At 38.7% G+C, this 17,447-nt stretch overlaps 2 protein-coding genes across 9 annotated transcripts; one reads left to right on the top strand and one right to left on the bottom strand.

The window, feature by feature from the left end:
* Window positions 1-1,198: 1,198 nt before the first annotated feature.
* LOC111263343 (DCN1-like protein 1) lies at window positions 1,199-6,820 on the bottom strand. 5 transcript variants are annotated; one of them, XM_086969580.1, is made up of 6 exons: window positions 6,314-6,820; window positions 4,581-4,684; window positions 3,702-4,123; window positions 2,844-2,993; window positions 2,270-2,416; window positions 1,199-2,071 (listed from the first exon to the last, which is right to left on the bottom strand). In XM_086969580.1, the coding sequence occupies exons 3-6, from the start codon at window positions 4,000-4,002 to the stop codon at window positions 1,818-1,820; spliced, it is 852 nt and encodes a 283-aa protein (XP_086825706.1). In that variant the 5' UTR covers window positions 4,003-4,123; window positions 4,581-4,684; window positions 6,314-6,820; the 3' UTR covers window positions 1,199-1,817. The 5 variants fall into 5 exon arrangements, with proteins under 5 accessions (XP_086825706.1, XP_086825707.1, XP_022694065.1 ...); XM_086969581.1 differs by having other exon boundaries at window positions 3,702-4,099; XM_022838330.2 differs by having other exon boundaries at window positions 3,702-4,684.
* Window positions 6,821-7,187: 367 nt separating this feature from the next.
* On the top strand, window positions 7,188-16,426 carry LOC111263342 (peptidyl-prolyl cis-trans isomerase G). Of its 4 annotated transcripts, none has more exons than XM_022838323.2 (8): window positions 7,188-7,332; window positions 8,268-8,398; window positions 12,831-13,035; window positions 13,277-13,454; window positions 13,579-14,197; window positions 14,297-14,694; window positions 14,862-15,173; window positions 15,393-16,426. In XM_022838323.2, the coding sequence occupies exons 2-8, from the start codon at window positions 8,288-8,290 to the stop codon at window positions 15,493-15,495; spliced, it is 1,926 nt and encodes a 641-aa protein (XP_022694058.1). In that variant the 5' UTR covers window positions 7,188-7,332; window positions 8,268-8,287; the 3' UTR covers window positions 15,496-16,426. The 4 variants fall into 4 exon arrangements, with proteins under 4 accessions (XP_022694058.1, XP_022694056.1, XP_022694057.1 ...); XM_022838321.2 differs by having other exon boundaries at window positions 14,841-15,173; XM_022838322.2 differs by having other exon boundaries at window positions 7,198-7,343; window positions 14,841-15,173.
* The last annotated feature ends 1,021 nt before the right edge of the window (window positions 16,427-17,447 follow it).

Raw genomic sequence — 17,447 nt, 5'->3', positions numbered from 1 at the left:
GTAATTTATACAATTCTGGCTCGGCTAACACAAAAACTGAGAATTACAGCGGCAATAGCACTAAAGCTGCGTCCGGTCTGCCAGCATCGCTTGTGGTTCAGAGGCGGCTTTGGATTCCACTAGGGCGTTAGATTTTTCAGGACGGTACGATGTTGATGACTGTGGCTTCTCTGCGGAAATAAACGATCTGGCGGCCGAGTCAAATGTCAAGCCTGACAGGTGGCTTGTATGAGGATTGTAAACGTTGGGTGCCGCATTAGTAAACGAGTCGCTAAAGAAAGAAAAATGACATATCTTATATAATAGGTTAAGCTATTATATAAGATAGTTGTAGTAGGTTAAGCTATTATATAAGATAGATAATTGAGCGATTACAGGTGCTTTCAAACATACAAAACACTATAGCACTACGCCAACTCATCTGTGGGCTCCACATTACCATGATAGTAACAATTCGAAAGTCAAAATAGACTACCCTTGTCTCAAAACGAGCCATATGTAATTACCTAACCGAAAAAAGCAATTCTCTGTGATGTCAATTTTGGTCACGCCATACTCCTTTTGCTGCACCCAAACCACTAGTATCGTTTGAATTCGTTGTTGTGCCATTTTAGCCTTGAACACACAAATATCAACAAGGGAACCAACAAGGCCTCCGATTCAGGGATTGCTGTAGATAATAGCTTAAACTATAAGTATGCTAGACCAATCGCGTGGTTTTCAGTGGGCGAAAAAGCTATGAAATGCATTGTAAAGATTACTGTGGTTCTGTATTTCGCCGTTATTATCAGGGTGAGTTTGCGTTACTAAAATGTGCCTATTTACAAATTAAGTACTTTTATTAAGAAATGTCGTTTACGTATTGCTTAAAACCTTAATATGAAAGTCGTCGATTTCTTCAATTTCCTAGATAACGTCATGAGACGAACCTTTGAAAAAGAAGCAAGAGCTTCAGAACAGTTTCCTTTGAATTAAATGAGCATGTGTTCAAACGGAGCCATGGCCAAACGAAACATCTGATTTCTCTGACAACCTAAATAAAATGTTGGTTATATTTATCTGGTGTCGTGGTTGTCGCAGGCAACCTTGCGCTGTTAAGGTTATGGACAGATATATCTGCGTGTAATGATGTTATCTTATTCAGTACACCTGATAGCAAATATTGAAATACACAGGGCGAAAGGAAAAGCCAAACATATCTTTTGTCTTTACCGGATATAATTCCTCATTCGATAGTTTATTCACAGGAGCGATCTTGTATGCCGTTACACTGGCTATCTCCTTGCTATAATGGATTTATCTAAAAATCATCCGTTTTTTATTTCATTTAATAAATATACATTAGCGCCCACTGTACAGAAAATTCTGCCGACTAACCCAGTCATTGTTTCCATATTATTACCATGATCGATATTTTTATCTAGCATCGTAATTGAGACCTTTAAATCTTGACGATAGTAAATCAACAACAATATAGTCAATTGTCATCAAACCAGCCTATTGCCTACAGTATGACTACTATCTAAAAGAATGCGGGGCGCCGCGCTAATCTAGTTAAATGGTGCTACCCTTCTCATTCCTAAAATAGAGGGCGTGTCACCTTATTTTCTATGCCATGTACTCGATATTTCGGGGTTGTACTCATGTTCATCAACTCACCGACTGTACTAGTGCCACATGACGGACAAACCCGTTTTATATAGTAGTTATTACCATCCTTAGGTTGCTGGTCCATTACTAACAAATCTTTAGACACTCTAACTCCCAAATCATCTTATTTCCCAATTGTTACCTTCGTTTTAGATATAGACGTAATCTTAACCTGCTTGTGTCTGTGTTTGTCGAATCCGCAGCCATTCCACAAATTCGTCAATGAGAACCGGCCAAGCTCCTTCCTGGTCATAGTTGGACAAGTCCTCTTTAATCGAGATTGCGAAATCGAGGAGAAGGTTCCATGTGTCGCGTGGAATAGAACGTTTGTGGTGTTCCTCTAAGTATTCGCACCATTGAGGCAAAAAACGGAAGTGACCCTTGAGTACGATGTTCCAGTAAGCCAACGCCATATCTAAATCTGTAAAACAACCAATGTCGAGCTGACTCAATGCATGATTACAATATGAAACTATTGAGTCTGATTGAAACTAGAGAGTCTATAATAAAAACTAATAAAGTTTATAATGTTAGTATCTTAAATCGAATTTAGATTAGAGAGGTCATACATCATTGTAAAACCAAAAAGCACAACCAATGTGGCAAGTAAACAACTTACCAAGACTTTTTTGATTGGGATTTTTAGCGTAGTTGAAGGTAAAGTTGTAGAAATCTCGGAATTTTCGAAAGTCATTGATTTCCATTTCTACCAAATTGAGTTTAGTTTTTAGCTTCTCAATTGTATCACAACCCATATCCGACATACCTGAAAAGTCACGGTGTCCTTTGACATATGAACTCACTTAAGAACTGTTGTACCTTTTCATACGAAAAGGCCGTCGAACGTCTATAACAATGGCATACATTATTTTGACGATTTAGCTGAAACACTTGTTTTTTAACGCACTAATTGTTTTACTCAAATTATCCAATGGCCTATTTGGATCAAAGAAGTACATACACTGGGTTAAAAAATACAGAAAATAAGATTATTCAAAAATCTAAATCTGCATTTTAAGCTCTTACACATTATATTCCAGATGTGGAACCTCTGACGTTGGCTCACAGGACCGCGTACTTGAATTATTCTTAGTCCCTTCGACCTTCAATTTGCTGCATTATATACCATTGTTACGCCTATTCTTCATATTGTAAACCTATGATTCAGTTCGAACAGTAAATTTATTCCTTACCTCCATAAAACTCGTCCCGAGAAAATTCACACTGAACGGCAGCACGCCACTTCCAGGCAAGCAGGAGCACTAACTTACTATCCGCCTGTAGTTGCAGGTCATCGAGGAGACGCATTACTCCATCTGCTAGGATCTTATCTTCTTGAGAATCTGTAATGTGGACATATAATGCCACAGCATTCGAAAATGAGCCATCGAAATATAAAATGATCTTTAACAACTAAATCATTCTGTAGTACCATTTCTTTGTATTGTATATGCTTAAACATCGAAACTGTAACTTTTGAGTACACGTCTATTTTACACTAGCCAGTAAAATAGAACACAAAATCCGTCCTCCATTCTCTTAAGAAACCATGGCGTGCAGCATCATCTGAGTAGAAAAAGGGAGAAAACATAAATATTTGGTTTGAGATAGCAGAGTGCTGTTATAAGCTATTCTTTGTGAAGTACCCTAACATATGGATTAAATAGGATGTCCTGAATTTTCTGATAAATTAATGCGAATCGATGTGCTTGAACCTTCCAAAATACCAAAAAGGAATCTCAGTTCTCTTTTTGAATAGATAAAAAACTAATGCTACGTCCCAGTTCCCTCAAATGCTGACACGAGCTTATTAATTAATGCGGTAAGAATAGAAAAGCATTAGCATGCTTGAGTAGGTCGTTATCTGTATTCTGTGGGTGTCTTCACTCATACAGGATACGGATAACGACATGATTGATTCCATCAAGTATTTTATACTATTTGCTGGAATCTATAATACGTGCTAAACAAAAGTACTATTTTGATATCGTTGTAAGATGTCAGCATGTAGTTCAAGTTAAAATCAAATATTGTTGTATCAAAAAGCTAACCTCGATATCGAGCATATAGTTGATCCAACTTCTTTCGATCGACATTTCCAACACTGGACCTATGATGATGAAAGTTGGCGGCCTGGCTGACGGTGTGACCCCCGCCGCCTGAGCTGCCATCGTGGCGATGATAGAAGTCCGGGTTGGAAAAGTACGAATCACTAGCCTGATCCAGCTTCCAGTCGTTGTGCTGCAAACAGTAGATAGCTGTCTTCTCGCCGGTTTGCGTGAAACTGATGAATTGGCGAACTTTTTCGCGCTGCGCCGAGCGCAACTTATGGCCCCCGCCTCCACCGAACATTTTGGCGCTCAGCCGCCGGATCGAATCGGAGGCCGAGCTGTTCGTGGTGCTGCCGGGAGGGGACAGGGCGACACACACACAGAGAGACGAGGCCCGTCTCAACAAAGCGCGATTGATTTTACTTGCAAGTGTGATAGAGTTTAATGAGAAGAAGACAGATTTGCAGTGCAAAGCCAAAGTTACTTTGTCGCTTATGCACTACTTACGACTAGTGCTCAAACACTAACAACTTTAAATTCAGCCGTGTCCGGCTTGATTCCTTCTCTTATTATTAGTGTTTTTATTCGATCCTACATTTAGATTTGTGTAATTTGTACCACCAACCTTTGCCTACTGACCAATCACACACCGCTAGCATACGTTTGACTACTTCTACAAAATCTTTTGTTTTATTCTTGTTCCTTTTCCTGAGGCATTAATGAAGGACTGGTGATGACGGCGACAGAAGCACGTGAGTTGCGACAGATGTTCCACCTGAATCTTGTAGAAAACGCTAACAGCATACGCAGTTCGTGTCTGTGACTTGGCGTATGAAGGTGTCAAAAGATTACAATTTTTTATCGGTTGTCAATACATACTCGGAATCAAAACCGGGACCAAGGTTCGGGACGTTAATGCAGTAGATTCAATTCAAGCACTTGAGCACGTTGGACGAATAGCACGGCTTAAAACACTTCGTTACCTGTTAGCAAGAGAAGTAATTACACGACGTGCTTCTGTTAGGTACACGCACACCACAAAAAAAATATTAAGGATCAGCACATCGAATTATATTAGAAAAATCAGAATAACGAATCTTGTACATATTAAATAACTTTCCACGTGAACATGGTTTTACTGCTCTACTGATAGATATTAATTGTTACAGACATTTGGGGGCACGCATACATAATCTGTTCAAACTATTCTTCATCCAAAGATAATTTTTGAACCTGGAGTGATGGTTAAACACTAAGCTAGAAATACCCACAAAGTTTGAACTATGTTAAAAAAGATATTTTCAGTGTCCTGAAATAAGACCCAACTACGAGTTAAATGATACATTTACTAATGTAATAGTTGAAGTTCAACAATTTGTAATGTAAAGTCATGTCCTCAAAAGAGAAACAAGAATACGTGGTAATGTGCTTGAAGTTTACTAGTTTTACTGTATTCTTGATCAAATTTGATGCAGTGATAAACGTAGACGTAACATTAGTATTCGGGATAATGGGACCAAAAAATGATCTTGTAACGCAGCCTAGTAGCTGAAAAACAATAGAAAAAAAATTGTGTAAATTTTAATGTTTGTATGATATTTATTCTACTGTTGCTTATGATTAGAACTGAGTAATAGTTTAGTGTGACAAATCAGCATTACTTGATAGAGAAAATTTCAATGATTAAAAAACCTTTTTTTAATAAACTCCATGCATATTGTAATAATTAAGTGTGTCTATCTTACAGCTCATACTTAAGCATGTGGTACAACAACACACTTGGGTGCAGTATTAGCTTTGTGGATAATAGTATCAAGGATTATCTTGCAATAGATCATAATAAAATAAAACATGAAATTATAGCGTTTGTATGCATGTTTTCTAGTGTTGCCTATGATTAGAACTAAGTGTGACAAAGGTTCCTCGTTGCATTGTCTTCATGAATTCAACACATTTGTGTAGTAGCAAAATTATTTGTGATATGCTATGCAATAATAGATATTATTCACTAGTCAAATAAAAGTTTTCATATGAAAGCTGCGGCACACGCGAACCACTAAATTCACTGTTTGTTACTGAACACATCTGAGCCTGTAACTTATCAACTGACGAAGAGCAAGAATAAGTACCACACTCACTCCTTGTCTTTGTGCTTCATGTCATCATTGGAATCATATCACGTTAAGCAAAATTGCCACCCGAGCATTTTTGATTCCGTCTAACAAACAAGAGATCCAGCATCCACACGATTCTAACAAAAAGGAAGCTCTATAACGATAGCTTTTTTCTCAATTGAAACGCCAAAGGTGGTCATGATCCAACAGATAACCCATAATTGAAGTTACTAGAAGTGGCAGTAAATTTAGCTACTGCAGAGACTTGAACAGATTAGACTTTTTTTTTACTGCAATCAAAGTAGAAAGGTTTTATAGCACAGATTAAATTTAGTAAAAGTCATACCATATTCTTTCTAGAAGCATCTCAATGTTTAGCTATTAACAACAGGTAAATTTGACACTTTTCCTAGACTTAATCGATAGTCAGTCCATAAATTGCTTAAGCTTATATTTAATGAATGCATGAAAGGACGGGGCCGCACACCATTTACCTACCTTACAGCACGACTCCAATAGTGCTGCTATTGTTGCTTTTGATACTGTGAACGCGAGAAACGGCCTCTCCCCGCTTACAATGGTGACGAAAATTCTGTCTCTTAAGATTTTCTAGACCTCCCACACAACTCTTCAGTAAGTAATCGTCTTTAATCTAGAGTCCACTGAAGAAAACTACTACAGTTAGCAACAGACGAACAGGAATTGATGCCTACTGCAGTCGTTCGGTCGACCCGGGTATTCTGATGGTCGCAAGAACGACTTCAGAAGACTAAGCGACGGATCGTTGGGCTGAATTGGGTAGAAGAGGTGAATAATAGTAGCCAACTAGACAGAGTAGATTTGTCCGGTAATTGTGCGTATGTACGCTATATGATAGTGATGCTACTTTGCTGCACTTCTACTGCTTCTACAACTAAATACCACTCAGTTGTATCGAGCTGCTTGGTACGGCTATATTTCGCAAAATTTTGGGACCCAAAAGCGCGGAAATTGCCGACTACCAATAAGCGGACGATGCCACCGTCACCTGCAGCAGTAATGTATGACTAGATGTACAACAGCAGCATGCACCTTATTACTAGAACTCTGAAGACCAAGCTGGGATAACTGTGTTTATTGGCCAGGCCACAGAAGTCTGGTTGTTACAAATACGTTTGTTACCAATTATTGCATAACAGCACAGGGGCACGCAAACAAGGCATGAAAATCAACATCATCAAAAACGCTGCTCGATATCAAAAAAGAGAACGCTTTTAAGGAGAAGCGTTGCTCCAATCGGTGATCGTTTCTAGCTACATCCGACACACTGACTCAAAAACGTTAACGGTATCCATCATGACCAGTTCTATCTTCGTTTAGGATAAGCGAAATTCGTTGTTGTTGTTTCATATGTAAATACACATTAAGTCTGCGTCGTTTGTGATAAACGCTAATCCGTCAGGGCAGTGCAGTTCGATACATTTTCATGTCAGCGATTTTTCAAATTAATATCCTACGGTACTTCAATTCTTAATAAGGTGACGTGAGTGTGCGTATGGGTTAGGTTTATTGTACGAAATGGCCAAAATTGTGGGTTTACATTTTGTTTAACACCTACATAAGATTTCTGTGTTTTCTATTTAGTGCGCTCTTTGTGAAAGTAAACGCGTATTTATCGATTTTGATTTGAACTTTATTACCTAGGTGGTGATACCATCTCGTCATACATGAAGAAAAAGTTACTTTTACATTGGTTGTAGAAGACGCGATACCCATTCGATTGTTGATTCTCATAATAAGGTTATATGCTATATTTTTTTAGAACTTTTTTCTGAAAGAATTCCCCAGTTTTAAACATCTACTGTAGAATAACAAAGCAGAGTTTAGCTATTTTTCGTTACAGACTGCAAAAAGTTAATCCCGTATGGTGAACGTTTAAAGCTAAAACAGGTGGATCGTTAATATACGAGCTTTCGGGGGAACAGAAAAAATACGCAATCAAAGAATTTTCAGCCAGCCTGGCGTGACTTAGAATTAGCTTTCTAATTTACTCTACATCACCAAATCCTGTTTAAACAGTGGAAAGCTATATCTTTGCAGAATAAATAGTTTTTTGGTGTATGAGCCTTAATTATAATAATTATACAGTGCATAGGTTCAGGGTTTGGGTTTAGAGCTTTTCTTTTGCTTAAGAAAGACTGTTATACAGCTCAGAAAAAAATTTAGAGTAAAGCAGGTAAGTAATTCGTTTTGCTGAGATGCTATGTGATAAATTGTTTTTATTTCACTTTTACCTATTCTATATAAAAATTTAATCACTTGTTGCAGCCATCTTAATTCTAAGAGTATGACTACAGAAGTAGCTGGCATAATTCAGTATACCGGTATAACTAAAGCCAGCATCTTGCCCGTGGTTCAATTTTTTTTACTTAATATGCGTGTTATCAACATTGATGTGCAATTTGTGTCACAGGTAATTGGAGAGTCACTACGATGACTGTGGAATCACCGGAAACTCCACGTAAGAAACAGAAGACGAAGCACGTCACCAGCCAGAGAACCTTTTTTGATATTGCCATTGGAGGAAGAGACGCCGGCCGAATAGTATGTATCAGCTTATTACTTATATTCGCTACATTTTTAGAGTTAACCGAGGTACTTTAATTCTTATAGAGCTGGACGAATGAGCTCAGCGACATGCATATTATGAATTAAGTGAGAGAGTTTAACTTCAAAATCACTCGAGTGTACCCGGGTTATCTATAGAGATAAATATAATTTTTTAAATGGTCAAATTTTAAACAACTAGGAAAGAAATTCGTTCGTAGTAGTGATTTAAATAGTCTGTTGTTTGTACAAGGCTGGGTTTTTTCCAATGTCTAGCTGTCTAAAAAAGGCAACGAACGTTAGTTTAAGTGGTTACGATTACTACAGTAATTATTTATTCAGCATGCAACCGAAAATGCGATATTTTTGCTTTTTGATTCGAACTTGAAAGAGGTAGCTTTATATCAGGGAATGAATACATTTAAAAAAACAAACGCAGGCTGTGCTATCCAAATCTGAAAAAATCTCAACTTAAAATTTTGTAAAAGTATCGGTAAACGGAGGCTCTAATGAAAGCTTGTTTGATAGATAGAATCATAACAGTGCAATGCTTTCGTGTTAAAGGCAAGTCGTATTCCGAATAAAACGAGAGGACAGCTATAATCGAAAGGCTCGGCGCCTAATCCAACATCCCGGATCGTGAATTTCTGTGGTTACAGAGAATCGACGGTGCAGTTGATTGCTAAAACGAAAGATTCGTGAAGGAATTTTGATTGAAAGGACTCAAAAACATATCAAAACGGCACAAAATTGCATTTCTGGTGATATCGAGATTTTGATGCACCGTTTTGAAAACTAATGAGGTTCCTACTTATAAGGTGGCTCATAAACGTCGGTATTAGGACATAAGTTCTTTTCAATATTCTCGTTCTAAACATGATGGCTAGTGTAGGTGACGTCATGCTACTTTGTCTCTTTTAGGAACGTACAACGGTCTTTCAGCAGGATGGTGCTCTGTTGATAACAGCCATTTAGTCGAAGGCTGGCTTTCTGATCATTTGAGCATTTTCCGTATCCCGTGGTCATCGAATAGCTTAGATCTCGAGCTTCAAGATTTTTTGTATGGGGCGTGGTCAAGCGGGATTCTGTCTAGTTTCCACTTGCAAGACATTCACTGTCGCTACTAAAATCGTGAAGAGTGATTTCGAATGTTTTTAACTTAGCTGGCATATTTTACAATTGGCGATTTATATTAACAGTTTAGATTCATGCAAAAATACCTTTGCGAAACAGATCCAGATAATTATTTGAGTTGTCTTACTACAAATTGTTTAGGTGCATAACACAGGACACTAAAGTTGAAGCTTAGTAGCCTATAGCAAACCAGTAAAGACATACAGATATGTATATATGTATACAGGGTGGCACATTTGAGTTGAGAATTTTTCTTATGCCTTATTTTTAAGACCGCCCGTAAGCAAGAGTAGTATTTGAACGGCTTTTTTTACATTTGCCGCGAGTGTCATACCTGACGGCGATATTCTTTAATATAATCCCCAAATTAGGTACTTACCGTGCGTCAAGCGATATTTATAGATGTATAATAGTTAAAATGCCGTTAAAATACACTAGACATCAAAATTTTAATGAAATTATATTTTCTGTCGATAGCAAGCCAAAAGTTCAAAAGCTTGAAGCGGTCAGAACATTCAAAAGGTTCAAAAAATCTCAGGAAGATATCTGGACGATTATATTAGCGATTGATATTCTTCTTTTTAAAATGGTCATTAATTTCTGGATAAAAATCTTAGGTGCACCAAAAATGGCTTTTCGAGCCATTTAGTCATTTTTTTAACCTTTTGTATCGAAACCCTGTTGAGGATCTTCCAGTCTGCCCCAAAAAGCCTCCTTGAATTTTTCCACAAATCGCATGAAAACACGTGATTATGTAGAGCGCCGATTTCGAGAACAGTTTAATCTTGAAAAGGGTTTGCCCAGCGTTAAGATTAGATCAAGCTAACTTTCACACAAATTTCGTAAATTTGCACTCACCATTCTGTATATGTATATATACGTATTGGTTTGTCGCAGGTTAACGAAGCCTGGGGCTTTAGTTTCGAAATGTACTACTGGACTGCATTATTTTAAACACACATAAGCCATTATTGCGTGAATTGCTGCATCGTAAGGACGCTTGCGTAAATCTAAATGTCGATAATATTGGCTAAATTCGAAAAATAGAAGTTTATTATTTAATATTTTAATAGCGACAGTGAGCGATTTGGCAGCAGAAACTTGTCAGAGTCCTGATTGCTAAGCCCTCACACAAAGAAATCTTATGTACGTATATATCAACTAGTTCTTGCCAATCTTTTAGGCACGCGGTGGTTTCCGGTTAACAGTCGTCTAGCGTTTGCTGTAACAAGGTCGTGCGACTGTCCTCAACATAAATGAGCTATCGTTGTTTACTTGCTCGAACCGGACCACTTTTTTGTCGGCTGTTAGGACTACGGCCGCTGATGCACGCGCACATACATTTCGACTTTCAAGCCAACTAACTTCGACATTTCCTGCAACCGTCGAATTAAGAAATGGTATTTTCGGTAGCAACTTCTTATACACTTAAAGGGCACCACCATAACTCTTCGTTGCAGCTTGACCAGCCACATTGTTCATCCTCGAGTTAATTAGCATCTCCGCTTCGATGAGTTACTTTTTCTAGCTGCCACTGGTCGTTGTGGCGACGAACTGGTACCGCCATCAGTGCTATGTATTCAAGTAATATCTGGTTTTTGTAAGCCATAGAAAATATCTAGTAGTATCGTTACGAGCCGCAACAATAGGATGGAATAAGAATGTGCTTACAATTGGGTATGAGGAAAGTTAACAATTTAAGGAAAATAACCGTCCAATCAAAAAAGAACCTGCCTTCCAGTTTGACCAGGTGCGATGTTTTTAATTAACTTTCGACTTAAAACCCTCATACTTGCGAGACTCTCTACTATGTGCATATGTGGCATCAATTGATGGCGCTTATTATGAACAGCACTGAATGAAGATATTTGGATGACATTTCTTTCGACATGCCTATACAGACATCCTTGACGGTCCTACAGGTTGCATGCGGCTGCTATTTGCTTTGATCAAAGCTTTAATTCGCGGTGTAACGCAGCACAAGTCTTTTCAAAACTCATCTCTACGTTCACGAATAACCGTTTCACTTCACCGATACGACGCGATATGGGACGACTCGCTGAAATCTCGCTCAGCGCTGTCACATACAATGTATTACTGTATGCTACTAAGCTGTCCAAAGGTCCTCCTCTTGCAGAGGCTTAACTGATCAGGAATTTAGAATTAGATTTATTGGCGTTGTTGTATAAATTCCGTCTTACTGGAAAATGTAGGGCGTTCTGTTTACTACAATGTTAATCGGCCGCCTTGCCCAAGCTTACACGGTATCCCACTATGCTTTTTGTACAATGGTTTTGCCTTTACGAAAAGGTGTCGCGACCTGACACCCCCTACTGGTTCATTGTTCCTTAGAGGATGATCACACATATAAAATTTAGTTCCAAGCAAAACTGAAAAATTCGTTTTGTAGTGGATACACTAGTTGTCCCTTCTTTAACTGGCTCTTGCAATAGTCGTTAAGGTTTTCCACTCGGGGAAAAATAGGCAAAGATCGCTAGGTAGTTTATGCTTAAAATTGCTTTAGAGGGCACAGCCAGCTTGTATCCGAATGTAAAGCCGACAGAGATTGAACAATGCGTGTCAGGGAAATCGCAGCAAAAATCTGAGGGAATAGATCTTTAACTAAATAGTTGGGAAACATCGTTCATGATTCGATATTTACGCACAGACAGCCGCACACAATATGGCAGAGAAAGTTACAGGAGCTATATGCATTCTTTCTAAAAGACCGAATGTACCCCTCGTGAATGTTAACAACGAGCTGTCTTGTTCTAGAAGTGCGTACTCATTCGTCGGAATCCTTGATGTCTGCTTTTAGCTATGGCAAGCTCGTTTAATCTTTATTTCCTTAGCACAGGAAAGTGAAAAGGTCATTCAACGTTTGCGGCTTCAGAGGGAATCGGTTTGACTACTATGATGTAAGTGCATCCTGAAATTTTCATGAGCAATGCGACATGCGCATTTTCGTGAAACAGCCATTAAAATCGTGGTGGCGACACCAGTATCATCAGATTTGTGTTTATATCTTTTAATCGGCCGTTTTTGACTTCTTATTTATTTTAATCATTTATTAGCTATGGATTTTTTGCAGAAGCGTACAGAGTAGTGGGTCAATCGTCAATTTCACGTTACCGGCAGGGTTTGTAAAACTCGTTGCGTAAAGAGACGAGGTTCTTCTAGTATGTTCACTGCAACAAGCAGGCCGCCGAAATGTGTCTTAATAATATATCGCGACCATATATAACTGTATGCTAAATATCTTTTGTGTATATGTGACCTTTATTTTTGTTTGTAGGTATTTGAACTCTTCTGCGACATTGCCCCGCGCACTTGTGAAAACTTTCGAGCACTATGTACTGGGGAAAAGGGCATTGGAAAAATGACCAAGAAACCCTTACATTACGAGGGAGTAAAATTTCACCGGGTTATAAAACAGTTTATGGTCCAGGCTGGTGACTTCAGTCGAGGAGATGGTTCTGGCGGCGAGAGCATTTATGGAGGTATGTATGCCAAAGATGTACAGTAGTTGAACAACGATAAACAGCAATTGTACTTAATAAATATCATTCAAACTAACGTGATATAGTGGCTTCGTTTTTCCAGAATTTCTTAACGGTAGCATGTTGTTCATAAATAAATACAGCTATATTATCACTTTTGTCTAGATCCTCGTAATTTATAACCTGTTTAGATTGCTTGACATTTTTGCGTTCGATATCAATTTCTTTTTATTTCTTCCAGGTCAATTTGACGATGAAACATTTATATTAAAACATGACTCAGCCTTCCTACTTTCGATGGCGAATCGGGGTAAAAATACGAATGGTTCCCAATTCTTCATCACAACCGTGCCGACTCCGCATCTAGATGGAATTCACGTAGTATTTGGAAAGGTCGTTAAAGGACAAGATGTTGTTAGGTTAGTAAATATAAAATAAAGTATTCTTTGCCTATCATTTATTTAATCATTTTATTTTCCTTAAACAGTGCTACAACTTGGCGCGGACGAGATCCTAACGGTTGCTTTTGCATTCTTTCTTTAGGAAAATCGAGGACATTTCGGTTGACAGTGGCTCAAGACCAATGGAGGAGGTAGTTATTAAAGCGTGTGGTCAGCTCATACAGAAGGAGACGAAATCAGCTAAAGAAAACACTTCAAAGAAGTCTTCTAATAAAAAAATCACTAAGGATAATCGGAAGCGAGCTTCATCCCATAGTGCCTCAGAGACAGATGGCTGTTCTGAAACTAGTGGCTCTTCGTCAGGTTCCTCATCACTAAGCGACTCGTCGTCGTCATCGTCCAGTTCTGAATATGAAGCTGTGGAGGAGCGAAGTAAGAAAAGCAAGAAAGAAGATCGCAGCGGACGGAATGCTATAAAGGACAAAGCGTATGTGAGCCAGGAATCTGGCGTTGTCATTGTACCAGACGAGATACCCGAAGTTCCCGTAAATAAGTTTTTGATGCGCGGTGTACCTCAGATTGTTCCGGATGACTTCAGAAGACGCGACAATAGAGGTCGGCAACGTAAGCCATTAACCACTAAGTCTGGCCGCAAATGTCGAGGACGAGGAGCCATGCGATACAGAACACCCTCGGACAGTGGTAGCGATAGGTCTCGCAGCAGAACGCCGCCACATTGGAGAAAGGCTCAACTTAAATTGGTTAGTTGTGAACTTTCAAATGGTGTCCAAATACTTAGTGTTTGGCAAATAACTAACGTTATACTATTGCTGAGTGAATAATAATCTGACTCATTTCAGGATGCGCCTAAAAGTAGTCAGGGTTCCTCGTCATGGGGACCTAGCGATTGGTCAGAAGGTCGGCGGGGATTTCTAAGTCGGGAAAATCGTAACGACGGTGGAGGTGGCGATGGACGAGACGAGCGGCGAAGTAGAGAAGGACACGAGCACGATCGAAGAAATGAAAGAAGGAAGGACCACGATCGTTGGAACGCCGATGATCGTAGAGGAAGCGGCATTCAAGGCGGTCGTGGAGATGTTTGGAAGCGACTCGATAGAGGGCAATTTCACAGGCAACAATTACAAGATAAAGATAATGATCGAGACAACGGCTCACGTGCGGACAGGCGGCGAAAGAGGGAAGATGAATCTTCACCATTTCGCGGAGGCATGAGGTCAACAGTTGTATCCGTTGCCAAGTATGTATAAATTTATCGATGTTTTCACGCGATCATTATAGGTATGGCGCACGAGTTTAGTTTTAGATTAAAATTCTGCAGGCGTAAATAAGCTCGAATATTGTGTTTCAATTTTAGCATATGTACATATGTTCTCTTTGGTCAAGGCGGCGTGATACTCATTCCAGGTCTATGTCACCCGCATCGAGTCAGCGTACACGCTCGACAGTCCAAATGGTCGATCACGGGGGCAAGGCAAGAAAGAGCCAAGAAACAAAAGAAGGGCATAAGAATAAGGAATCTAGCGAGGACCAGCAAGATATACAAACAGAAGGAGACATATCCAAAGGAGCAACCTCTAAAGGCGTCGTGGACAGAAGTTTGAATAAAGAAGAATCTAAAGATTTGGGTAAAGTAAAGAAGCCGGAAAAAGGCGAACGAACCCGGAGAGCAAGAAGTAGTAGTGATACAAAAGAACCTGCCACCTTTAAAAGAAGGAGGTAAGCTTAACACGCGGCGCCGGGGGACGGAACAACGCAGTACGGAAACGGTAACTGCAGTTCTGTTTACGCCAATCTTCGGTAGAGGCAGCGGCAGTGGCCGTGCGTCCGCACCGGAATCTTTGTGTATCTATTGAGAACCTTTGAACTTAAGTGATTTGTTAAACCTATGATATCTATCCATAACAATAGCAGTTACAGTGCAATGACTTTTTGCAGGGAACGAAAAAGCCGGAGCACATCGAGGTCCAGGTCACGTCGTGGAAAGGCGTCTAGGTCTCCAACTAGATCAAGGTCACGGGATCGTAGAGCCAGGCGATAATCTAATTGAATGATGTACTGAGCATGTTCTCTGCATCAAGTTCTTTTGCAGAGGATCGATGTGATGCATGCTATTCGTCTTATATTAAGCCACCTGCGAATTACTGCATAGTACGATTCATTGCCCAAAATTTTAGTATGCACGTACTAACTTTTTTCGACAGAACGGTTTCGAAAAGAATCATACCGTGTCAACTTAGTACAGGCATTCATATTGGCAAAAGTATCGGTTATTGATATTCTAATATTCTGTGAGTCGTCAATTTGAAATTTTAGGTATTAGGGCTACAGAGAGAGCCTTATATTTAAAGCCTTACATCACAAATTCTACCGGATTCTCTTCTGTATACATTATTTAACTGAAGCATACCGCAAAGCAACATATATATATATATATATATATATATATATATATATATATAACTGTTAAACGTAAAAAGAAACGGAAAACTAGGAACATGTTTTTGGCATATTGTGTATGGAAGTTATGAGTGGGTCAATGTACTGTGTTTCTAGAACGGTACACTGCAGCATTGTACAGAAAATAAAACAGGCGACAAGTAGTTCTAAAGTTCTGAAACCTTTTCGGACCCTTGAATCTTAGACTTCTAAAATGAATCAATGTCTCGATTTTTTCCGGTATTAAGGGACAAGTTTCATCAAGAGACTTATCTTCCGAATAAAATTCCACTCACTACCTTGACAATTTAAGTAAACAGGTGCGGGTTACATGCATACAACTAGAATTCCGAAAACACTGATGCGCATTTACAAACAGTAGTTTCCTTCCAACAATTTCCGTTATTGCGTGTGTCATCGGATTGGAAAAACATAAGCAATGTAGTATCTGCTGGTCGAACCAGCAGCATCTAGCTGTTTTTGGTAATCCTTAACCAATTCTTCACTAAATAAATATAACGTAATACCGCTTGGTTCTGTTAGTTATTTTTTGCGGCTTCAAGCGAATGGCAAATATTTTTTTCGATCCCAGATTATTTTAAGACTGAATGAGTTTGTTAACTAACAGGTTTTATAACTGCGTGTCGAAGAGTTCGTGCTTGGGAAATGTACATCTATGACCCACATTGACCGCGTCGGAATATAGCTTGCTACCAGCTAAATATTTTAGCTCTTTTTAAAGTGTCTGAAATAGTTACATTCTATATTACATTTTAATCATAGCTTTAGAAGGTTCCTAGTTTAATTAAATCTAAACAAAGAAGAATTAGAAATTAAGCCTTTTCTTCTTTAGCAGTAACACCAAATTATTATTAATATAGCTCGCGAAGACATTTAAACATGGCCTCTCCTTGCCTACGTCTAAAAACTAGAGCATTATATTGTTATTACAATTTCTACTAAGGCACTTATTATATCGGAAGAGAAGGGATAATGTTATTACAATCGAGATGAGTAAGTACGAAACCTAGCCAACGTTAAAATTAGAATGAAATATAGAATAGTGAAGCTTGAAGTAATTGCATGATCTCTATATCTATTAGACGAACAGAGCGGTAGCATTAGCAATCCTATTACCTATAGTTATATAATAAGACATACTTTTTTCACTGCAAGATGTCTCTTTCTTCACAAATATATGACTTTGTTTCGTTTTATCTAGAAAATTTATGTGTACATTCATTTTGAATACACGAATGTGGTACCTATCCGAGTGTTTTCTAACAACCCTTTCAATTAATTTTACGGTTTTCCCTGTTTCTGATACTGGATCGGAACCTGTAATACTGCCTAGACTCCAAAGAGGATTTTTATATTATCTTATGCAAGTTGAAGGGTGCGCTGTTACTTACTTGCGCTTTTTTCTTCCTTATTGTTCTTAATAATTGATATCCTCGAGACATAATGATCTAATATTGTCGTTCAGATTTTCTTATTTTAAAGCATCCATTTCACTATAATGAGTACTATATAACACCTTAGTTTTTCCAAATT

Source organism: Varroa jacobsoni, unplaced genomic scaffold, assembly GCF_002532875.2.
Source record: "Varroa jacobsoni isolate VJ856 unplaced genomic scaffold, vjacob_1.0 scaffold_759, whole genome shotgun sequence".
NCBI classification, from domain to species: domain Eukaryota; kingdom Metazoa; phylum Arthropoda; class Arachnida; order Mesostigmata; family Varroidae; genus Varroa; species Varroa jacobsoni.
The sequence above is the reverse complement of the archived record's forward strand: the minus strand, read 5'-3'. Positions and strand labels throughout refer to the sequence as shown.